This window comes from Syngnathus typhle, linkage group LG13, assembly GCF_033458585.1.
Source record: "Syngnathus typhle isolate RoL2023-S1 ecotype Sweden linkage group LG13, RoL_Styp_1.0, whole genome shotgun sequence".
NCBI classification, from domain to species: Eukaryota; Metazoa; Chordata; class Actinopteri; order Syngnathiformes; family Syngnathidae; genus Syngnathus; species Syngnathus typhle.
In genome coordinates, this window is record NC_083750.1 from 9,018,899 (window position 1) to 9,042,892 (window position 23,994).

General features: G+C 52.4%; 2 protein-coding genes and 1 long non-coding RNA gene across 3 annotated transcripts; 2 read left to right on the forward strand and 1 right to left on the reverse strand.

Moving 5' to 3' along the window:
• Window positions 1-784: 784 nt before the first annotated feature.
• myo10 (myosin X) lies at window positions 785-20,498 on the forward strand. Its single transcript, XM_061295092.1, has 40 exons — window positions 785-1,115; window positions 5,913-6,071; window positions 7,734-7,921; window positions 8,649-8,783; window positions 8,868-8,992; window positions 9,151-9,164; window positions 9,257-9,341; window positions 9,410-9,513; window positions 9,629-9,758; window positions 9,835-9,953; window positions 10,093-10,239; window positions 10,364-10,464; window positions 10,611-10,677; window positions 10,742-10,834; window positions 10,921-10,989; window positions 11,050-11,132; window positions 11,262-11,370; window positions 11,567-11,647; window positions 13,337-13,461; window positions 13,522-13,636; window positions 13,696-13,802; window positions 13,880-14,086; window positions 14,172-14,211; window positions 14,291-15,121; window positions 15,201-15,321; window positions 15,382-15,625; window positions 15,767-15,862; window positions 15,937-16,030; window positions 16,114-16,169; window positions 16,242-16,384; window positions 16,447-16,659; window positions 16,729-16,886; window positions 16,962-17,088; window positions 17,162-17,453; window positions 17,604-17,811; window positions 17,999-18,135; window positions 18,204-18,324; window positions 18,530-18,994; window positions 19,092-19,283; window positions 19,459-20,498. Exons 1-40 carry the CDS (start codon window positions 1,095-1,097, stop codon window positions 19,558-19,560), a joined length of 6,024 nt encoding a protein of 2,007 aa, XP_061151076.1. The 5' UTR covers window positions 785-1,094; the 3' UTR covers window positions 19,561-20,498.
• Window positions 19,964-22,259, reverse strand: LOC133165445 (uncharacterized). The gene is made up of 4 exons (XR_009717600.1): window positions 22,120-22,259; window positions 21,899-22,039; window positions 21,215-21,754; window positions 19,964-21,089 (listed from the first exon to the last, which is right to left on the reverse strand). It is a non-coding gene; the product is annotated as an uncharacterized LOC133165445 (long non-coding RNA).
• ift57 (intraflagellar transport 57 homolog (Chlamydomonas)) lies at window positions 20,967-23,611 on the forward strand. The gene is made up of 11 exons (XM_061295105.1): window positions 20,967-21,124; window positions 21,299-21,473; window positions 21,556-21,674; window positions 21,834-21,921; window positions 21,989-22,057; window positions 22,133-22,252; window positions 22,352-22,423; window positions 22,871-23,002; window positions 23,075-23,137; window positions 23,222-23,288; window positions 23,386-23,611. Exons 1-11 carry the CDS (start codon window positions 20,967-20,969, stop codon window positions 23,535-23,537), a joined length of 1,215 nt encoding a protein of 404 aa, XP_061151089.1. The 3' UTR covers window positions 23,538-23,611.
• Window positions 23,612-23,994: the final 383 nt, after the last annotated feature.

The window sequence follows — 23,994 nt, forward strand, 5'->3', positions numbered from 1 at the left end:
CTGTGACCGCTAGATGGTAGCAGAGACAAAACGTCTTGTTTTTTTTCTCTCGCTCTCTCCGGCCAAAAAGGTCAACCTGTGGTTGAACCTCGCAAGTGCCACGATTGGAATTCCATCCAAAAGCTTTTAGGTGGCCAAGAAACCGTAATGCCCCTACTAGTCAACAATTTTGATATGACACAAGCAGTTCAGTTGAACTGAAATGTTCATCGTCACATAATTTTTGCACGAGTCGTAAACTAGTTGTTGTATTGTCACTCCCTATATTGTCTTCTCAGAGGTTGAATGTCGGGTTCTGGAAGTCCTAAAATGGAGCCCGACTCGGGCGGCCCACCTCCGTCCGACATTCCAGCAGGTGGGACTCAAGCGAACTGAACTGAGTCGCGCGCTTGACTGTCGTGGTTGTTATCTTCCATCGTTAGAAGGCCAAACAGGAAATGTTTGTCTATCGCTTCCTGTTTTGCTTTCATTGGGGGTAATTGGATGGATGGACGAACAAATTGGTTAGAGATCACCGTACAAAAAAAAAAAAAGTTAAACTCTTGATGCTGCCATTATGTTCATTTTATTTGTGTCTTTGCATTTTTATCAACATAGTTTTGATTTGACTTTTATGTACAATACTAACAAACATTAAAAAAGAAGTTAACTTTGGCACCGAAAGGCAGCAGTTTAAAACTTAAACGTGCACGGGCGCCTCATTTTGACAGCAGGAGGCGTCCGAGGGGCGCGTGGCCGCGACAAGACGAGGAGGAGGAGCGGGGGCGGGACTTGATTCTCATTGTCCGTCGGTTCGGCACAGAGTAAAAAGTGCCAACTTTGCGAACTTCGGATCGGCGTCGGGGCGACTTGCGTGCTGATGCCTGGACTGCCGCGGGGACGCATGCACCGTGGCCAGAGGACGCGCGCGGTCGATGGGAGGGCGCACAGGACAGAAGGACGGCAAAAATTGCGAGAAGGATTAAATTGTCCCCTTTGAAACCGCATTCTTTTTGCACGTGCATTGGAGCGACGTAGAATGAGTGGGGCCGCGCGGGAGCGGGACTGAGCGCGCGACCTGTGTCCCGGGATCAAGACAGCAGCGGGAGACAGACATGGAGCACTTCTTCCAAGAGGTAACCAACCAACAGCAGCGTCTGGTGTCTTAAGTTTCCTTGCCATTTCACGCCCGCGACTTTGTGCAGCACCCTGGACTGGTCGCCAGTCCGCGTCAGGGCACACAAAGCCAAACCAGGGATTGACTGGGTCCCCTGTCCATGTCAGGGTAGAGTCAGACAAAAGGCAAATCCATCTTAGAGCTCATAAACGCTGTGTACTTGTCACTTGACTAATAGCCAAGTTAGTCAGGTCAGGTCACGGTCCACTGGAGCCTCTCAAACTTTGAGTGTGTATGGCTTTCACATGGCCCGGTGAGATTGTTTTCCTGCTCTTACTCTCGCTGAGAAGAAAATGGAGGAAATTGTATGTTGTACTTTGAAGGAAACAAAAAAAGAAAAAATGCTTTTATGTTATTGCAATTACAGCTGTATATTAGATCATTTGGAAATATTAGAAATATATATATTTTTTTACATCGAACGCACCCAGGTGGTTTGTTAGTAGCCGTTGAAAGGGACCAATAAAATCTGAAGGTCTGCCCAAACTAACTGATTCCTCGCCGTGACCCCATTTTTTTATTTCCAATTAACTTCATTGTTAGGGTTCGAATGGAGCTTCGAAGAAGAAGGTTAAGATCCAGACGAGCGCTTGAGAAGACGAGCTGTTCTCATGAGTGGAGCAGTCTTGTGTTGTGTCAATAGCGGCCCTGAGCTTGTTGTTCAATATTTGTTTTGTACGCCACGATTTTGACAAAGTCGTCCAACCGGTTTTTGTCCTTAGGTGTAACGAACGGTTCCAGTCAGCAAAACTTTGAAAGTTTTGCCTCTTCCTGCTCTCCGGGTCTTCTAATCTCACGTGACTGTGACGAGACAAACGTTGGTCTTGCTTCCCTCGAGAGCGAGAGGAGGAAAAAAATGTTGGGAGGGTAATGCTTGACTGCGGTCTCAAATATCCGCCGCCTGCTTCACTAATCGGCGTGGAAACAAAGAGGCCAGGCAGAGAAGAAAAGCAGACTTCACGCAAGCACTTTGAGCACCATTTTTCATTCCAGAGCTAACTCATGGTTTTTGAGACAGCTTTTGGAACCAAATTCCAAGTATTGTACGGCCTTCAGAACCGGACTAAACCGAGAAAAGCAAGAGTCAAGCACAAAAGCGGAACATTTGAGACAAATAAGCGCTCAAGTTTATAAGCTTGTATGTCTTGCTTCAGAAATAAAAAAATCTCAGCTGAGGCCAATGTTTACAACTCCTTAGTCGCCGCACCAGCGCACCAATCAGACGACGTCAACCACTTCCTGTCTCCTCCCAATTTTGCTGCTCCAAGTGGAAGTTTGGTTTTGTTCAGCGAAGCGAGAAGGCTTTCCTAGGCCGAGGCCTCCCCTCGGGAACCGCTGCGGCAAAACGACGCCGGCCCGTTGTCGCTGGCGACTGCCACGTTTATTTTTCTTTCTTTCTTTGGGAATTTGCCCAACATTGAACTCCATCTGAAGGTAGTGCGATGAGCTCATCAGCAAATGTAACGAGGCGACAAACTCTCAAGCACAAAACCAGACTGCTCAAAGTTTAGTGTCATGTTGTGCGTGACTTCGTGTGAGTGTGTTGGTTTTGCAAGCGGTTATGCAAGTAGATGTGAGTGCTGTTGTGTGCATGTGTTGCTGAAGTGTGTGTGCACCCGTTTCCAGAGGTCGTGGGGGTGGTGCGAGCGACTGATCAGATTGGACACTAGCCCAATAGCCACTTCCTGGAAGACGAGACAAAACAGCAGCCGAGCCCAAAGCAAAGTAAACAAATCTCCATTAGAGCTAATTAGCTGCCAAAGTTACGTATGGCGTGCGTGTGTGAGCGTGCACGTGGGGCGATCTTGTGGACAGAGTTTCGGATTTTCTTCTTCCAAAAAGTCCAAGGTGCGCAGCTGGACGGCACATGGTGGAACTGGCCCAACTGCCGGGCCGCAACCCGCACGCGCACACTTGTGTAAACAGAGTTAAAAGTGAGGCAAAGAAAGTAGGTCAGTTGTTGGTTTAAAATCTTGTTCGCCTAGCATAGTCTGCTTCGCTCACAGTCGGGCCGGCGCTGCCGTGTTCGTCGGGGCTTTCTACATCTCTTGAAGAACCCCTCTTTAATGATTTTTTTTTTTACAAATTCACATCACCTTGTTTAAAGAACAAAACCAACACAATGCTTCATAAGGCCAAATAGAATATTAACGACATCCCCTGCGCTAAAGCCCGCACCCAGCTATCGACTAAGCTAACAGTTGTAAAAGCAACATTCCGTTAATTAACACGTAGCTGCTGATGGATGCTAAGCTATCTGTGTCAAAGGAACGTGCTGGGGATGAGTGTTTTGTTTGCTAAATGTCTCATGACACGGAGGTCAAGTCTGTTTTTGCTCAAACGGTTGTGCTTGTCGCAGCTGATGCTAAGTCAGGCTAGCAGCAGTTTGACACAAAACAAATCTGGTTGAGCCCCAGTGAAAAAGTGAACATTCCAGGAAGGCTGATGATCCTCTTTCCGACTACACAGCTCACTCACCCTGGCCCCCCCAGACGCAACACTCCACATTCCATTGTGCAAACAAAACGTTGTGTTGGGTGTTGATGTTTGCATGTTGGAATAAAAGGACAACAAGGAAGTTGCTCTGTAAGCATCATAGGGCTTTAAAAACAATCAAACCCTTTTGGGCAGGATGAGGTCGGGGCTCGGGGGCCCGGAGTTGGCTCTGACATTTTTCGAGCCGCTTCGGGTTTGCGTCGCTTAGCTTTACGCTAGCACGCTTCTGAGTTCAGATGGCCGACGACGGTCCGGGGTTCACCTCGACTGCCTTTGGGCTAAAAATACTGCGAGACACAGCGGGGAAGTGGGCCGGAAAAGTCCATTTAACTCCAAACGTTCTTTTGATGCCGTCGACTTTCCTTGACTGCGCGGGATTTGTCTGTTGGTCGTCCAACTTGGCGACTTCCTGCCTTTGTATTTTCACACGGTGGGCATGAAACGGGATGAGGACAGCTTCTTCCTCGTGTGAGCTTAGCTTTCAACAAGCGGCCAAAGACAACGCGGGCCTGCAGGCTTGACTCACACATGTATATTCAAACATGCATACGCACGTGCACGCACTTAGAGACACACAACTACACGCACGCACAACGCTCAGCAGGGCGGCTTGGGAAAGTGTCGCCCTTCACGATGCCTGCAAGGCTCCTGTTAAATCGGTTGCCCTCGTGTCACCTTGGCAACGGCGTGATGGTCCCTGATCAACGAGCTGAACTTTGAACCCTGCTTTGTTAATAATTGACTTACACAGCAGCTGTTTAGATTCTTAAGATCTGACCCTGATTAATTATGAATGTGGCGGACCAGTTAATACAAGTATCTAAGAAAACAAAACACAAGCATCTTGGGAGACATTTTCTATCGTTGACTCAGACTGTCTTCTGGATCTCGAGGGTTTTTTTGGGGTTTTTTGCAAGAGTGGGATTTTTGCTTTTGGTTATTTTGCTGGTGCGACAGCGTGACAAGCAGCTGGGCCCTTCTCCCGCTTCTGGGCTTCCCGCTCACAAGGGCACTTTTGTTGGCCTGCGTCGCCGCCGCCAACAGGAAGCGTTTTATCACCCACTTGTCGTTTGTTGTCTGAGAAAAACTTCCCACTTGATTTTGGGCTGGGCTGGAAGGCTGCTGCAAATACCCCTCCCTTCTTTTTTGGCAAAATTATTTTATTTTTGATGTCCGCACTCCTGAGCAGTCTCTGCCGCCATCTCGGAAGACGTAAGACGACCTGTCGTAGTAACATGGCTCAGTTTAATGATTAACGTTTTACGGCCATGTTTAATCATCGGTCACGCTCGAGTGTGTCAGCGTGCGTGTGTGTTTACTTGTTATGATCGGTTATTCCAGCAGTGTGGAGAGTTCAAACAATGTGAATTTTCCCGGCTGATAAAAGTGCTGACACACAACTTGGGCAAACTTTTGCCAACTTTAGCTTGCCAATGCTGATTATACACACTGCATGTTGTGAGTTTGCAGGCGTGACTTTAAGAGGGAAGAAAGTGTGTCGCTGCTGGGGGAGGAGGGGGAGACACACGCTGCAGACAATGAAGGAGGACAAGTGGAAAGTGTGCCACGGGAAGGGCGAGACCCCTGGAGGCCCACCCCTGCCGATCCCTCCCCTTCTGTTTTTGTGTGTCCAAGTAGCTGTTGTGCTTTTGACATTTCCTTCAAATCTTTTGGTCGCATCGTTTCCTTACAGGCTGATGTTATTTGACCATTTTTGTGTCTGCCATACTAAAAGTTTGGCCCTGGAGGAACACTCGAACGGGAATGTGAGCAATGTGCGAGTTGCGCATATCAGTGGTGGCCTCCCGGGACACTGGGCTCTTTCTTCAAGACCGAGTCACCAAAAACTCTTTAGTCACACTGGCTCATCCAGCTGTGTGTGTGTGTGAGACAACTGATGTGACCTGTCAAGACAAAAATAGTGCTTTGGTACCATCTTGGGGCAACCATGTGGGTTGGATTTGGACCAAATTAGTGCTTTGGTGCCAATTTAAGTCATGGCTGTTGTCTGGGTTCTTTGTAGGAGGGGCTACCATACGTATGTCAAGAAACATGCTACTTTGTTTTGTGCCCACCACATTCGCCTCGACAAAAAGTGTGTGTTCTTCTTGGCCTTCTCCTCTCAAACCTTTGTTGACTCGGACACGGCAAGGCCAAGCTCGATGTCGCGACGAGAATGAGCCGACGTCTCGGAATGCGCACGCCAAGATAAAACAACCGAGCTCATCTGAAATGTGACTTTGAATTTCTCGCGTTTCAGGCGTACAAGCGCAATGCGCCAACATGCGATGAGCTTCAGCCCGCGCCCGACGGCGAGGGTGGCGACGAGGGCGTGGAGGACATGGCGATGCTGGAGGATCTGCACGACGGCGCCATCATGCACAACTTGTTCCTGCGATACCGCCAAAAGCGCATCTACGTGAGTTTGCTGGTCGGACGCCTTTCTTTCCCCTTTTGAACGTGTCATGAAGGCTCAAGATGTCTTCATCAGAACCTCCCCTGAACTGGGAATGTGGATTCCAGAATACGTGTGAACTGGAATGACTGGAATCCTCATGTGAGCCCTCCCCCCAGTGCGCAGCTGGCTCCAATCGCACAACGCGCACACAAACGCCAACACACCAGTTGACCCCCAGGCCCCTTTTCTGTCAGTCAGGATCCTGCTGGCGTCCTTCCAGAAGATCCCTCATCTTTTTGGTTGACATCTTAGGAAAGCAAAAGAACCAGGACATCCGCACAGAAAAAGTTGCTTTTGTTTCCAACCAAAGAAATCTCGTTGTACGTAAAAAAAAAAAAGGTTCAAATGAGCAGTAAAAGCAAAAGACAAATGTTTGTTTTCACATGCACGCCAGGAGATTTTTAAGATGGGGGAGGGGTGGGGGATGGCGTGTGAATGTTCCAAAATCTAATAACAGTGCAGCTAACACACGAGCTGAGCGAGTGCCACCAGTTGGCGGCGGCCCGCCTACATTTCCTGCCGTCACTCAAGCCAGCGTCGCTTTGTCCATAACTCCAAATTCTTTCACATCTGCTCCTCGTTTTGCTCGCACGGTTGCTCGTCTCGCTTTTGGCAAATTTGGGCTCAGACTGAACTGAGCTGCAAAGAATTGGAATGGCTCGAAATTCTGCTTAGCGTGGGGCTAACAGGTTGTAGCTAATGCTAAATTTGAACGTTGCAATGTTGCGGCTCGTGTCATCGTTTTCATGACGCCGAGCCGTTATGCAAACTACTGATTGCGGAACGCCGCCGCTCGCCATCGTCATTGATTGATTGATTGAATATTTATTGATCCCCAGGGGTGGGGAAATTCAGGCCCCAGCACTATCCATACCACAAGACACACAGATGGCATGAGCGCAACTCAATAGGCTCTCATAAGGCTGCCACACAACGGCGCCACAAAGAAAGTCAGAAAGTGCACAAGATAAAAGCCATAAAAGCTAAAAGACAAAGGAAAAAAAGTAACAGCGGCCAACCAGCACCCCTCAATACAAGAAAGCACCCCAAAACACACAAAATAGCCTCCACAGGGTCCATCGACCGGTCGGTGTAAGGGCAGTCCAGTTCAACGGCGCCCAATGGACCGTGGTCGTGAATCGGTGAAAACATCACAAAGCAGGCAAACGTGCACCCAGTCGGGGCACGTGCAGATGGTCACCACGGGGCTAGCATGGCGAAAGTCGTTGGAGAAGACGAGGGGCCGCGTTTAATAGCCTTAACCAACGAAGGGGGGAGCGACTCGTGATGAAAGTCACAGCCAATTAGCTCGCGGCCGGGGCATCGTCGTGGAAATTGTTGCCGGGCGAAGGGGGAGGAGGCCTGGCGGGAACTAATTGAGTCCAAATGGTTGCAATTCTTCAACTTAAGTAGAGAGCTTGCCTGTTTTTGTGCCCCGAGGAGGTTTTTTTTTTTTTTTTTCGCAACAGCAAGCAAAACATTCCGGAACATTCGGTTTTAAAGTCCCATTTCTTTTTCAATAAAGGGACAAAATGACATTTCAACTGGGTTCTGATAATAAGATGTCTTTTTATCCTGACACAATTTTGAAAAACAAAGTGTTGCCTGTGTGTCATCCGGCAGACGTACATCGGGTCGATCCTGGCGGCGGTGAATCCGTACCAGCCGCTGGCCGGCTTGTACGAGCGCAGCGCGGTGGAGCTGTACGCCCGTCATCATCTGGGCCAGATGCCGCCACACATCTTCGCCGTGGCCAATGAGTGTTACCGCGCGCTGTGGCGGAGGCAACGCAGCCAGTGCGTGCTCATCAGGTGGGGACCGACGTTTTATCAAGATTGCTCATCTTGCGGCATCCTTTGGTGGCCTCCAAAAGAAGGCCACCGTCCGTCTCCGTGTGCAAATCAGCTTCGCTCATTCTTGTTAACTTGACGTCATGCGCACGGAACCTGAAAACGTTTCGTGTTGCTTTTGTGGTCGAAATGTCATTGAGCGTTTGGTTTCCGCGGCGACTGGGCTAGGCTGAGCAAACGCAGCATCACACTACGCGTGCGCCTTGTGCGCTGACCTTTTACTTTCAGCCCCCCAGGCAGTATTTTTTTTCCCTACTTTTCAGTTGGTTTTTCTTTTTAGGTGGCGCAGTTGCTAAGTTGAATTGATTTTGGAGGGGGTTTCATTTTTGTTAACTTTTGTTTTTGAATTTGGTGTCGTTCACTTTGAGTTGACTTGAGTTTATTCGAGTTTACTCATTTTGTTTGAATTCACTTTTCAACATGTTTTGTTTCATCTGGTTTACTTTGTTGTGGTTTTATTTGAGAGTGGTTTGCTTTGCTTTTGACTTGAATTTTTTTAAGAATTGATCTCATTTGACTTTACTGTTCAACGGTCTTTGTCTCCACCTAGTGGACAAAAGAATACTGCGTCGTTGACTTTTTGTTCTGCTCTAAATCCAGACAGATATGGATGGATGCCAAGAGGGAAACGGAAATTGTCACGGACGTGTGCAACAATTTGGCGTGCTTGGTGTTTGTTCTCCTTTAGTGGCGAGAGTGGCGCTGGGAAGACTGAAAGCACCAAACTGATTCTCAAGTTCTTGTCAGCCATGAGCCAGCATTCCCTGGAGGTGTCGTCCAAGGAGAGGAGTTCGCGTGTGGAGGAGGCGCTGCTGGAGAGCGGGTGACTCTTACAATTATTTTGGAGATTATTTGTTTCCTTGATGACGTGAACTGAGTACAAGTGTGACCTTTGTGTCGCCGGCAGGCCCATCATGGAGGCCTTCGGCAACGCGCGGACGCTCTACAACAACAACTCCAGCCGCTTCGGGAAGTTCGTCCAGCTGCATTTCAACCAAAAGGGAAGCATCCAGGGAGGACGCATCGTCGATTGTATCCTCATTCTTCGCTCGCAGAACAGGAAGCTAAATCTAATCGTTGCTAATGCTAACCGAACGATTCTCCAATTTAGTTTAAACTAATGCTTGTCAGTTTTATTTGGACGTCGGCTGACTTTTTGTGAACCTTGACTCAAACTCCTTTTGAACCAGACCTCCTGGAGAAGGTGACACTTCTTTGCTCTGTTCAAGCCAAGTCATTTTTTTTTTGTCAAGCTAATCGGGATAGAGCGTGACGCTCTTCTGTTCTCTGCCGCAGAACCGGGTAGTCCGACAGAACGTGGGCGAGAGGAACTATCACATCTTCTATGCTCTGCTCGCAGGCGCCGACCACCAGCAAATGGGTCAGTCAACTCGCGCCCGCATTGCTCGTTGGTGGAATCGAGTCAAGTTCCGTTTGTGTTGCTTGCAGAGCGTTTGGATCTCAGCCCGTCTTGCGCGTATCACTACTTGACCCACTCAGGCGGCCCCCCAGACAACGGCGCCGACGACAGAGGCACTTTTCAAGAGGTTCTGGTGAGTTACTCGGCGCCACCCCTCGGATGATTGAAAAATTCATTTCGTTCACATGACTCAAAGTGGAACACTGTTGATTCCCACCTCCCCTGCTTTGCGCTTGTGTCTTTGTCAGAACGCCATGCGGACCATGCACTTCACCGAGGACAACATCTGCGAGATCCTGCGACTCCTGGCAGGGATCCTACACGCCGGCAACATCCACTTTGTAACGGCCGGAGGGGCCCAGATCGCCTCCAAGTCCGGTGGGTGCCGACCCCCCCCCTCCCCTCCCCCTCCCGCTCGCAAAGCCACGACTGGCCGTTCACGTTTGATCGGCAGCCCTGAGTCGGACGGCGGAGCTCCTGGGCCTGAACCCGGATCAGCTGGCCGAGGTTCTCACACACAGATCCATGATCCTCCGGGGGGAGGAGATCTCCACCCCGCTCACCGTGGAGCAGGTCAGCGCGCCAACCGGAGCCTTCGTCTTTGATTCCGTCAGCTGTAAACCGTTTTTGTTGGCTCCCTGCCACACGGTGACTCGATGACTGGCTTGAACGGTGTAGCCTTGTTCTTCTTCTTTTTTTTGTTTTGGCGCAGGCAGTGGACTCACGAGACTCCATGGCCATGGCACTTTATTCGCAATGCTTCAACTGGATCGTCCGCAAACTCAACGATCGCATCCGAGGGAAAGACGACTTCAAGTCCATCAGCATCCTTGACATCTTTGGGTTTGAAAACTTTGAGGTACGGGAAACGGACGACCCGGAAACGAGGAGGCCCTCGCTCTGTGCTTTTGTTCCACCCCTCTGAGTTTGCAGAGCATTGAGGAACGTCGTGGACATTGTTGTTGACGCGCCTTCCGTTTCAGGTCAACCACTTTGAGCAGTTCAACATCAACTACGCCAACGAGAAGCTGCAGGAATATTTCAACAAGCACATTTTCTCCCTGGAGCAACTCGAGTACAACAAGTAAGGCCAACAAAAAGTCACCAAAATGAAAACTAACAGAAAGGACATCTCGGTTTTTGGAAGACTCTGAGGCCGCGAGTTTGAAAATTGAACAAAGTCAAATTGAAATGAAATCCAAGTGTGGATGACGCCTCGACCTTCCGCAGGGAAGGACTGCTGTGGGCCAACATCGACTGGACAGACAACAGCGAATGTTTGGACTTGATTGAGAAGGTGAGGCAGCGCTTCTGGTTCTGGAGGCCGGACCGTGTCGGACTGACGTGTGTGCTTCACGCAGAAACTGGGCCTCCTGGCTCTGATCAACGAGGAGAGTCACTTCCCCAAAGCCACGGACGACACGCTGCTGGAGAAACTGCACAGTCAGCACTCGGTACAAAGGCGCCGCCCAACGTGCTCACCTGTGCCACAAGTTGGGCTTCCTCAAAGAGTTTGCCGTGCATGTGCTTTGCCTTCCAGAAAAATGCCTTTTACGTGAAGCCTCGCGTGGCCGTTCACTACTTTGGAGTTCGCCATTACGCCGGAGAGGTGAGCTGGCGCCGATGCGCTCGTGTCGAGCCCAGGCGCTGATGAGCGCCGCTGCCGCAGGTGGTGTACGACGTGAGGGGCACGCTGGAGAAGAACAGAGACACCTTCCGAGATGACGTCCTCCACTTGCTGCGTGACAGCAGGTGGGCTCCGCCGCGCCGGCCTTCTCTTCCTCACCAATGTTGCCTTCGAGTGTGAAATGTTATGTGAAATGTCGTCGTCTGATTTTCCCCCCGGGGATCAATAAAGTTTCGATCTTCTTCTTGGCTCAGGTTGGATTTTGTCTACGACCTTTTTGAGCACGTACTGAGTCGCAACAAGCGGGACACGCTGAAGAGCAGCTGCAAGCACCGCCGACCCACCGTCAGCTCGCACTTCAAGGTCCGGTCCCTCCCTTGCCCTTTTTTTTGGGGTGTAATCGCACCGGCGGCCACAAGGTGGCGACGTTCTCTTTGATTTGATGCTGTTGAGGGGAAGCCCACCCATTTAGTTTTTCACTTTGAGTCTCTAACAAAAGGCTCAGGAGCACTTTGTGAAGTCATTTAACACGAGCCTGCCTGTGTGTTTTGCGTTTCAGGACTCACTGCACTCCTTGATGGCAACGCTCAGCGCCTCCGACCCGTTCTTCATCCGTTGCATCAAACCAAACACGCACAAGGTGAGTGGGCACACACGTACGCCAGACCTTAGGCTTAGTTGCCGTGACGACTCACCGGGCCGCTCTGTTGTCCTGCTGACTTGGCATCTTGCTCACTATCACACCCTTGGCACACTTATTTGTTGATCTCAGTTAAAGCCGTCACGCGAGCTGACCAGAGTACCCAAGGCATTGGTTGTCGCGGGGGGAAGTTACATCAAAATGTACGGACAGATGTCTTGTTTCCAAGAACAGGGCCTTCAAGTCAGATGAATGGTTTTGTGTTGAGCGCACGCTAGCCCTTGCCCCTCCCCTCCCCCGGGCCGCTTTGAATGCACGCGCACACACACACGTCAAGCCCGACAAGCGCCTGGCGCAAACGAGCCTCGGCGGGAGACAGGTCGCCTCGGCAACCACGGCCCTCCCATATCCACACAGAAGGAGCGTTTCAAAGCCTTTGTTAGCTTGAGCCAGCAAGCCGCGACCAGGCCGAGTCGTGCGTCTCCCTTGGGAAGTTTTTGTGGCCGGCCGGCGCTCCAGGATGCAGGGTGAGGCGGGATGCCGCGTGCGTGCGTGCCTTAGACGTGTGTATGCGCGCGTGTGCACTTTGAACGTCGCTCTTGCATGTCCGTGTTTTTCTTGAAGCCAGCAATGACACACGAGACTGCAAATGGTTTCTCAGTCGCTGCTAACTTGGCGTCGTGCGGCTACGTTTACACGGTACTTGAGTCTGGGGCAAATTGTTGCTATCAATTCTAACAACAGTTGTTACAGAATGTGATTGTCGGGTCATCTGTCAACTTTTTGGGAACTAAAATGATTTGCTGACTTAATGTGGTTCTTGATGAGATGTCAATACCGTTTCATTTCACAGTTGGTTTTAAAAGGCTGCAGTTGTTTTTATCTTGTGCTGCTTTGGGGTTCTTTCTCCAACTTAAGATGCACCATCTTGAAAAAAAGCGACCCTACTTTGCTTATAGACAAGGGCATGTCAATTTAATAGGAGCAGCAACAAGTTGTGTGATTGACTCCATTTCACAGTCAATCAAATATTAAAATCAGATTCAGTCTTGTGGCCATGATTTTGTTTCTCATGAATTTACATCATTATTAAAAAGAATGAATGATGCCAGAATTTTGGAGAGGGGGGCTGATTTTTGTGACAATGGCGCTTTTTGTGAGCAATCCCTGTTCAAAGTGCTTTTCCAAGTGTCTCGGGTAAGACCAAGGAAGACGTGAGGGACAGCGCCCGCCTTTGTGCAGATGTCGTATGCAAATGAGCATTGCGCTAATGAGCCCGTGCTTCTTAAAGGCTGACATTGAAGGGGTAGTTCTGTCCTAATCAAAGCCGTCTCTCATCGGGAGACCCCCGGCACCCTCCTGCGCCCACTGAGCCTGACGGGAGAGCACACCAAAGTGGCGCCCTCTCTTCTCCATGCCACCACGGAATGTGACGTGACGCACGTTTGAACGCCATCAATTCAAACGATAGCAAGCGAGCAGAAATGTTGTCTTGTGTGGCTCCACTTTCAACTTTTGGCCATTGCATGCCAATCCTAAAGGCATTTTGGCCATTTTCCAAAAGAGTCAGCAAAGCAAACTGCTGAAGCAGCTGACAGGTCGTTTTGGGTGAATATTTCCAAGTTGGAATGATTTCTGTTGAGAATTGTGTCGAAACAAATGCTACAAATAATCTGCCTGGTTTGACAGATGCCTGAGCACTTTGACCCAGCGGTGGTTCTCAACCAGCTGAGGTATTCGGGCATGCTGGAGACGGTGAAGATCCGACGTGCCGGCTTTCCCGTGCGGCGACCTTTCCAGGAGTTCTGCTGCAGGTGGGTTGTCTCCGGGGGCACCCACGAGGGCGCCGCCCACTGACTTGTGTCCTTCCTCAGATACCAAGTTCTGATGCGGGATGGTCTGACAGCGGCAGACGCCAGGGGGCGCTGCGCTGAGCTGCTTCAGCGCTACGACAGCAGTGCCACCGACTGGCAGATAGGCAAGACCAAGGTGAGCCGCGTTGACTTGTTTTTGTGTGCTGTGACGTGAATGGTTGTTTTTGTACTCAGGTGTTCCTCAGGGAAGGCCTGGAGCACCGTCTGGAGAAGCAGCGTGAGCTGGTGGTGCTGCGAGCCGCTGTGATCATCCGTGCGCACGTGGCTGGCTACGTGGTCAGGTAGGCAGGAAGTGGAATGAAATTCTGCGCAACCCATTGTCGTCCCATTTGAGACGTTTGGGTCCGGCTGCGCGTAGGAAGCGGTACCGTCGGTTGGTGGGCTGCGTCCTGCTCATCCAGAAGAACTACCGCGCCTTCTACTGGCGCAGGAAGTTCCTGCTGCTGCGCTGGGCGGCGCTCACGCTGCAGACGCGCCTGCGAGGTCACATGGCCAGACGCCTGGTGAGACGCATGCTGGACGAGAGTCAGGCGAGGAAGCGGGAGCAAGAGGAGCAAGAGGAAAGGTCGCTCAGCTGCTCGGCGTTGCTCATCCAAACAATTAGCACAAAAGTGCCGTGACAGATCGTGCTTTGTGTTTTGTGTTGGCAGAGAGAGACAGCGGCTGGAGGAGGAACAGCTCGCTCAAGAGGTAGCAGAATGAGTTTGAGATGCTTTGTTATGGACATTTTGACGTCATCTGCCACATCTTTCTCGTTGGTAATCTTCAGGCACTCAGGAGGCGTGAACAACTGGCGGTTGAGCCTCAGCTGGCCCAAAAACACCACTCACCCGACACTTGGAAGAAGGCCTTGGACGAGTCTTCTCAGACATTGGGGCTATTTTCGGAGGAGGCAGATGACAAAGCCCTCCGTCCTCAGGAGGCCTCCCAGGTGGAGGAGATCCTGCGGCTGGAGCGGGAGATCCAGTCCCTGCAGATGAAGAAGGAACGCCAGGAGCTGTCCCTGACGGAGGCATCGCTGCTCCGCCTCCAGCTGCTCCGCGACCAGGAGCTCAAGCACTTGGAGGATGAGGCCTGCGAGGCGGCACAGCACTTCCTTCGCTCGCTCAACTTTGACGAGATCGACGAGTGCGTCAGGAACATTGAGAGCTCGCTGGGCGTGGACGGCGACCAGGAAAAGGAGGATGGGTGGCGGCGGGCGGACCGCGAGGAGGAGGATGTGGACGAAGGCTTCGAGGCGGACGACGAGGCGGTTAAGGACTCGCCCAACCCCAGTGAACACGGACACTCGGACGGCCAGCGCACCAGCGGCATCCGAACCAGCGATGACTCCTCCGAGGAGGACCCGTACGCCAACGACGGCGTGGTCCCGCCGCCGCCCGCCGCCGTGCTCCTACTGGAGCCGGCGTGCGAGCTCATCCCGCCGGACGAGGACTCGGATTACGATCGGGACGACGAGAGCGCCGTCGCGTCCGGCGGCAGCATGGCAGCCCTCTCTAACGCTAACAATGAGCGGTGGTCGCCCGATGGCTGTCGCTCCTCTGGAACATACAACAGCTCCGGGGCGTACCGCTTCGGCTCGGAAGAAGCGCAGTCCTCGGTACGGCACGCTCACAAATGCGCGTCCCACCAAGAGGCTTCTTTCTCAAGATTGTCTTTTTGTTTTTCCGACATGTCAGTTTGAGGACAGCGAGGACGACTTTGACAGATTGGACACGGACGACGAGCTGTCGTACCGCCGAGACTCGGTCTACAGCTGCGTCACGCTGCCCTACTTCCACAGCTTCCTGCACATCAAAGGTACGTCCGTGTCTCGAAATGAACGCACGTGGGCTCAGGTTTCCCTGGTGTTCCCCGCAGGCGGCCTGATGAACATGTGGAAGCGGCGCTGGTGCGTGCTGAAGGACGAGACCTTCCTGTGGTTCCGCGCCAAGCAGGAGGCGCTGAAGCAAGGCTGGCTGCACAAGAAAGGCGGAGGATCGTCCACGCTGTCACGCCGAAACTGGAAGCGACGCTGGTTCGTGCTCCGGCACAGCAAGCTCATGTACTTTGAAAACGACGGCGAGGACAAGCTCAAGGGGGTGTTGGACATTCGCACCGCCAAGTGAGTACACAGGAAAATAGCCGAGACGAGCTGTGGCTCTTGGCTTTGGTGCAGCTGCAGGTTTGCTCAAGTCCGAGGAACCCCATGGCTGCTTTTGTCGTTTGTGACTCGTCGCTAACAGTCGAACGGGTGTCGTTGCAGAGAGGTGATCGACAACGCCGACAAGGAAAACGGCATCGATATCATCACGACGGAGAGAACGTACCACTTGGTGGCGGAGACTGCCGAGGACGCCAGGTCAGGGGGCTTCGGGTTCTCGCTTGACTATCGTGATATTGGCGCCGATGTGTTGACGCCGTCGCCTGTTGCAGCCAGTGGTTCAGCGTGCTGAGTCAGGTCCACGGCTCCACTGAGCAGGAAATCGGCGAGATGCACGACGAGCAGGCCAACCCGCAGAACGCCGTGGTGAGTTGAGCGAGGCAGGCAAAAGCCTCAAGTGGTGGTCCGGCAGCATGATCCATGGTCTTCAAACACTTCCGGTCCTTCAGGGTACTCTGGACGTGGGCACCATTGACTCAGCGTGCGCGGCTGACAATCCAGAGAGGTGAGGACGCCGTTAGCGTGCCGTTTCCCAGAGTCGGGCGCTCACATCACCCGCCCCCCCCCAACCCCCCAGGCCCAACTCCTTCGTCATCATCACAGCCAACCGGGTCCTCTATTGCAACGCCGACACGCCCGAGGAGATGCACCACTGGATCACGCTGCTGCAGCGCGCCAAGGGTGACGCCCGCGTGGACGGACAGGAGTTCATCATACGAGGTTAAAAAAAAAGTCTTGCGGACTGGCAAAAAGTTGTGGTCTGACCATTTTGTGCGTGTCAGGTTGGCTGCACAAGGAGATGAAGAGCAGCGTGGTGGGCGTGGCTGTGGGCAGCAAAGCCTCACTCAAGCTGAAGAAGCGCTGGTTCCTGCTGACCCACAACTCCCTGGACTACTACAAGAGCTCAGAGCGCGGCGCCCTCAAGTTGGGCACGCTGGTGCTCAACAGTTTGTGCTCGGTGGTGCCGCCCGACGACAGAGTCTTCAAGGATACCGGTGGGCCGCCAGCCAGCCCACCCCTCCCCCGTTTGTCACCGCCGCCCTTCTGACGTCTGTCGCTTGCAGGCTACTGGAACGTCGTCGTCCACGGCCGCAAGCATTCGTACCGCCTCTACTGCAAACTCCTCAACGAGGCCATCCGCTGGGCCGCGGCCGTCCAGAACGTCATCGACGCCAAGGCGCCCATCGACACGCCCACGCAGCAGCTCATGCTGCAGATCAAGGTAGCCGACTGGCGGAAGAACGCCCGCCTGTCTCGTGCAAGAAAACAAAGTGTGTGCTTGGTTGCGTGTGCGTAGGAGAATAGCCTCAACCCTGAAGTGGTGGAGCAGATCTATAGGAGGAACCCCATCCTGCGCTACAGCCAGCACCCGCTGCACTCGCCGCTTCTACCGCTGCCCTACGGAGACGTGCACCAGGCCTCTGGTGTGTGCGTCTTTCCGTCCGTCCGTCCAGCGACGGGAGGCTTTACGCTCACCTGCCGCTTTCGCTCCTTCAGGCCCAAGGATGTGCAGCACCCTACAGGAGGAGGCGCTGGCGGCCTTTGCGCGCCTGCGTCAACTGGAGGGCGCAGCCGACCCGGCGCCGGGCATCGGGGCGCTCCTGCGGGCGTGCCGGGAGCCGCGTGCCCTCCGCGACGAGCTCTACTGCCAGCTGGTCAAGCAGACGGCGCGCCCACCCGGGCCCCACGGCCCTGCCAACCTTGCCCGCTGGAAGACGCTGGCGTGCGCCGCCTGCGCCTTCCTGCCCGGCAGGAGCGTCCTCGCCTACGTCCGCCTGCACCTCAAGAGGTAGTGCCGCCGTCAGTTCTTCAGCTTCGGTTCTTCCGCACCTTTCACTTATCTACTCAATTTTCCAAAATTCACTTTTTTTTTCTTATTTTCTACTGCGTCACATTTTGCCCCCATTTCTGGTCTGTTACTTTGTCCCCCGCCCCGCAGGACTCGCGAGGCGTTCCCCGGCACAGAGATTGAGCGCTACGCCGCTTTTGCGCTGGATGCGCTGAAGAAGACGCGCGGGCGGGAGAACGTCCCCTCGCTGGAAGAGATTCGGGCCGTGGTGGCGCGACGGGACATGAGCACCACCGTGCATTGTCACGGCGGAGGTTGCTGCAAGATCACCATCAACTCGCACACCACTGCCGGCGAGGTGAGCCGCCGTGCCGTGGTCAACACCTCATTGTCACCGCCTACAAGCTAAAACCGTAACCTGGATTGAAGCTAGAATAGTCGTTGATTGAATTGGGTGGTTCCCATGGTAACGAGGTCCCCGAGAAGGACCTTGTGAAACTATCGCAGATGACCGTGCGTGTGTATGTGACATGTGTCCATGCAAGGTGGTGGAGAAGCTGCTGCGCGGTCTGGCTATGGAGGACAGCAGGAACATGTTTGCCCTCTTCGAGCATAACGACACTGTGGAGAAAGCCATCGAGAGCCGTGCCGTGGTCGCCGACGTCCTCGCCAAGTTTGAAAGGTCAGCGCTGCGATTGTGCTTTGTTGTCGTTGAGCAGTCATAAAAACGTGTGTGGGTGGACACTGCAGATTGTCCTTCAGTCCAGATGAGCGAGGCGCAGACTGGAAGTTGTACTTCAAACTCTACTGCTTCCTGGACGTGGACAACGTTCCCAAAGACAGCGTGGAGTTTGCCTTCATGTTTGAGCAGGTGACCACTAGTACACCACACTGATCGATTGATTGACCGTATCAACACCAGCGGCGTAGCGTCCATTTTAATTGGCAAAATATGATCATTTGCAAGTGCGAGCGTACACGGCGCTTGCATTGGCAAATGCCAAAAACAACATCAGGAGGACCACCAAGTTTGTTTGGTGTAGCAAAAGCGGTGAAGGATACCTTTGTACGTGCAGGCTCACGAAGCGGTGATCCGCGGTCAGTATCCGGCCCCCGAGGAGACTCTGCAGTTCCTGTCGGCGTTGCGGCTTCAGTACCTTCTGGGGGACCAAAGCCCCGGGGCCCACGTGCCTGACACCTCGCAGGTGTTCCCCATGGCTCGCCTGCGGACCCGAGTGCAGAACTCAGCGCGGAGCTTTGCCCCGGGCGGCGAGCGCTCAGGGACGTCGGAGCGCAAGCGTTCCAGCTTCCTGGAGGGAACGCTGAGGCGCAGCCTGCGCGGCGGCTCGCTCGGCCGGCGCCGCTCGGACGCCGACAACGGGCTAGAGGCCTGGCTGAGGGAGGAGGCAGAGGCCATCCGGACCGGCCTGCTGGACAAGTGGAGCAAGCTGCGCGGCGTCACGCGGGAGCAGGCCATGCGCAAGTACATGGCGCTGGTCCGCGACTGGCCCGGCTACGGATCCACGCTCTTCAACGTGGAGGTGACTGGAACATTGTTTTTTTTTTTTGTTGTTCTACCTTTTAAATGTTCAACCATAGCGGCAAGGTTTGACTGTGTTGGAATGTTTTGTCCGCCAGTGCGGTGACGGCACTTTCCCGCTGGAGCTGTGGCTGGGCGTGAGCCGTGAAGCCGTCTCTGTGTACAAGCGGGGCGAACCGCGCCCCCTGGAGGTTTTCCCCTACGACCGCATCCTGTCCTTTGGGGCACCGCTCTCTAACACCTACAAGATCGCCGTGGATGGACGAGAACTCGTCTTTGAGACTCAAACGGTAAGGCGGGGGGGGGGGTGGCGGACGATCCGTTTGTCACGTCGGGTGACACGAGCGGTGCTTATTAATGGCCCAAAGCACCAAGCAACCAACCCAGCCATCAACTAACCGATCAACAAACAACAAAATCAAGTACAACTTGTCATTTAGTGACTTTACCCTCGCTGTTGTCTAGGTGATGGCCATCGCCAAGCTGATGAAGGCGTACGTCGGCATGATGGTGAAGAAGCGCTACAGCAACTCTCAGTCGCTCGGCGGCCATTGCGGCGTCCGGTGAGCCCCGAGAACCGCTCCTATCCAATCACATTGCCAACGGCGCGGGTGGTCCTCTTGGCGCTCAACTTTCTTGGCTGGACCAAACATGACTCATAAGTGGGACTGGATGAGATTTGGAAGGGGGACCAATAGGGGACCGCAATCAGTTTTTGCAACTTGGACCTCGCTTTAGAGAAAATATTTTATTTACCGTCATTTTGGAACTTTATGATAAGCACTCAAGCGCGTTCTCTTAGTCTAAGAGACTTTGAAAAGAATGTAAAGAAAAAAAAACATGTAAATAAGCCCGTCTTAAACATTTCAAGGTGGTCATCGAGTGTTCTGATTGTCTGACTTACCACGCAAATGCCTGATGAAAAAAAAACTCAACAAAAACAACCACTGTGGTTTTTTTCAAACGATGAGTTGCATCCATTTGAACTTGCTGTGGCAATGTCAATAAAGCACTTTCTGCTCCATGGTGACATGCTAGTGGTGTTACCTAGCAGCTGTTGTCATTTTAAAGCAGAACTTCTCAAACTTTGTAGGTCCACAAAGAACCCAAACGCCTTTTCAACAAGTGGCAGCACACACTTTCTGATGTGCTAACTTGTCAACATTTTCATTCCTCCTTGTTCTGAATCTTTATCTTCAAATGAACTGCCTATCCAAACTACTGTGACCAAAATGTTGGTTAAAATCTGCTTTTGGAGAGAGCGTCGCTGTGGTTGCAAGCTTTCCTAAAAGTCCAGAGACTCTGCCACACGTCAGCGGGCCATCCAAAGAGAGAGAGACACACACACACACACGCCTTCTTGTGCCTTCTTTGCTGTACATGTATTTTGATGTCTTTGTGCAATGATTCTCTTCATCTTTTCTGATGCTGGCTGTACATGTTCTTTATTTTTTTTTGTTACGCTCCATGAGAACTATTTGGATAATAAACAATATTCTCACAAAGTGTCTCTCAAATATTACAAACAACATAAATAATTGTCATGACGCATCACTGTTCACAGGTCCACAACTGTTTTTGTGCAGTCGCGTCTTTGTTTTTAATGTATTATTTTAACTTTCACACTCCATACCAGTAGGTGGCGGTAGAACGTGTAAACGCTATGGCCGACCATATTTAGTAGTACGCGAAGGAGACTGCGTGGAAGAAAAGGAGAACACTAACGTTGTTTACCGGTTTCTCTTTTCTTTGTTTTCCTTTTTTTTTTTTATGTAGATGTATGGGTTTCCCTGGAGAAACTCAGCTAATTCGCGGCTAGTGTTGTCATGCGATCACTTTTGACCGTTTACGTGAGAAATAAATACCACTCACGGCTAACATTAGCTTGGACCGCTCGTTGTCAGGCAACGGGCAGCAAACAACCTGGGTGGCTTAGCCTTCGTTTATGCTAACAACACAGATAAATACTCGAGATGGCGGAGGACAGTCGCCGTGGATGGGAGGAGGACGAACGCGTCCCGGGAGCTCCTCATCAAAACTTCGTGATCATGGAGGCGCTCGCGGAGAAGCTGAAAATCTTAAACTGCGACCAGGACCTGTTGGAAAAACACAACATGAAGCCCCTCTCCAGGCACGTCACACGACAACCACATTCTTTTAAATTGAAAAAAATATCTTCTTTATTAATTTGATGTGTAGGTATAATTGTATGCTTATGTACCTTAATCAAACAAGTAGCTGGTCTGAGTTATAGTTGGCTGGCTGGAGCTCAAAGGTTCCCTTAACGTCGTATACTATGTTGCAGGCATTACTTTGTGTCCAACCCTTACCTGGCGGCCAACCCGGGCGAGCAGTTTTACGTGTTCACCGTCATGGCCGCCTGGCTCATCAACAGCGCGGGCAGAAGCTTCACCAAACCTCGGGAGGATGACGAGCCCGCCGCGACCGTAGCCAACATCCTGGCCGAGCTCAGGGCGCTCGTAAATGTTTTCCGCTTGGATATCGGACGGGCTGCCCGAGAGCCCACGTCTTCCTCACTGTGTCCGTTTTGTGTGCGTCTAGGGTGTGAGGGTGGACTTCCCACCGTCCAAGCTGAAGTCCGGTTCGGGCGAGCATGTGTGCTTCGTCTTGAACATGCTGGCGGAACACGCACTCAGGAGGCGGGGATTCTCCTTTCAAAAGTGCTCGTCCATCATTCATTAAGTCGATTATCATGAAGCAAAGGATGAATGGATGAATCATTTCGTCACGTGTTTGCTGCCTGTGTGTGCGAGAGAGAGAAAGAGAGAGAGAAGGCAGACGTGACTTGAAGCAACATGACCGCCTGAGGTTCATTTCAGGCCCAACTACCCCACCGAAAGCACTGAAGAAGAATCGTTGATAGACGACCACGCGGAACCCGTACTCGATAATGTGGACCGCGTCGCCGTACGTCCTCCTCTTCATCCTCCTCGCCGGGGCGAGCCTCTCGGTGTTGATGTCTGCGTCTTTTCAGGAGGAGGACGAGGACGATGAGGAGAACCTGGTGGACTTGGAGGCGCTGACCCTGCAGAGCACACGTCAAGTGAGCCGTTGACGCCAGGGAGTGGGTCGACACCACGGCTGAGGAGCTTTCAACTGACCCACCTGCGTTCTTCAGGAGGCGACGCCAAGCAAACCCGGCGAGATCCTGAGCTCGGCGCTGGATGTGGCCGAGTGGAACCTGGAGGTAGAAAGGGTCCTCCCCCTCCTTAAAGTCACCATCAGGACCGACAACAAGGTGCGCCTTTTTCGGTCGCACGTCATTTTGGCGGCCTTCGCTCTTTAATTAGGTCAGCGGTTGTCCTCCTAATTGACCCGTTTGTTGTCATTTGTGCAGGACTGGAGGATCCACGTGGAGCAGATGCACCGGCACCAGGGCGCCATCAAGTCCTCGCTCCGTGAGGCTAAGGTGTGTCGCCTGACAGGTCAAGCTAAGTTGGAGCAACTGCAGTCGAAGAAGCTTCTCCCACTTGTTAGTTTGGTGGAGAGACGCCTTTGCTCGTGTTGAGACATCCTTCGATAAGCCGCCCGCAGCAGGTGTGGCCTTTGCACGATGGCGCCGTCCCTGAATGCCTTGACCTTGCCATTCTTGTCAACAACCGTCTCAAGGGCGCTTAGTCCTTCTGCACGGCTCTCTCCTCGACTACTTTTTTTTTGCCCAAATGTTCTCACCCATGTCAGCCTCCTTCGCACTTTGAATGAGCGTCGTAGAAGGTAGCGAAAATCATTGGGCAATAGACAAATAAAAAATAAAAAGATCAACTACATCTCAAATCTGACTATAGCAAAAAACACATTTTGAAAATGGATGCACATCCACCTTTGTGCTTAGCATGCTGCCGTTGGCTCTTCTCAGGGCTACCTTGACAAGCTGGAGGAGGACATCAGCAGGACGATGGAGAAGGTGTCCAGTCGAGAGAAGTACCTGAACAAGCAGCTGGAAGGCGTCATCGGCGAATATCGCGCTACCCAGGCCCAGCTCAGCGAGGTCCGCCCCACCTTAGTCCTCTAAATGTTTCTTCCTGGTTTTGATCTACTTCCTATTGTGGTCTCGGGCCAGGTCAAGGAGCGCTACCGAGGCGCTAGCGGGGGCGTGGCCCAGAGGACACAACTCCTGGCCGAGGTCAGTGGACACCGTCGTTTTCCCTTCTTGATTTGAGCCAAGAAAAGTCGAGGACACGAAGGTCTTGCGCTTGTCGCCTTTCAGCTGAGTGAAGAGTTGGAGAAGGTGAAGCAGGAGATGGAGGAGCGAGGCAGTAGCATGTCTGACGGAGGTGAGCAAGGCGTTCTCACGGGTTTGTCCGGCCGAACATCCTGACCCGACGCCGCACGCATCTGTGCCTGCGTGTGTGCTTCTCTGCGTGTGTGCAGCGGCGCTAGTAAAGATCAAGCAAAGCGTCAGCAAGCTGAAGCAGGAAATCATGAGCACGGATGTGCGTGCCGGCGTGGTAGCCCACATGCTGCTGCACGCCAAACTAAAGCGCAAGTCCGACATGAGCTTCCGCATGCACGCCGCTGCTTGAGCGTGCATGCACGGACGTTATGTTGTGGGGAGACCTTGTTTGTAACGCAATAAAAAATCTCTCTTGAACCAAAATGTCTGCTTCAGACAAGTTCTTTTCTGACGGAGCCTTCTTCACAAACCATGTTGCTGCATGGATGAAATATTGATGATTTTTGACGCGTGACATTATGGAGGTCATATGAGGTGATGGGGATGTTTTTCTGGAATGTGAGGAATTTTCTGTGCCCAGCTTCTTTAACACGTTTGTTTTTCTTCTAAGGACTGGAGTATATTTTCATCGGGGGTGTCAGAATGAAATGCCTCATTCCCAGAAATAATGTTGAGTGTGACCCCGACCGAGTCTTCCGTGCTTTATACCCAGCGCTTCCTTCCTTTGGGGGTCAGCACGACGGCAGCTGGTTGACCTATGACCTGCTAATCTTCATTGCAGAACCTACACAGTCAACCTATTGTTC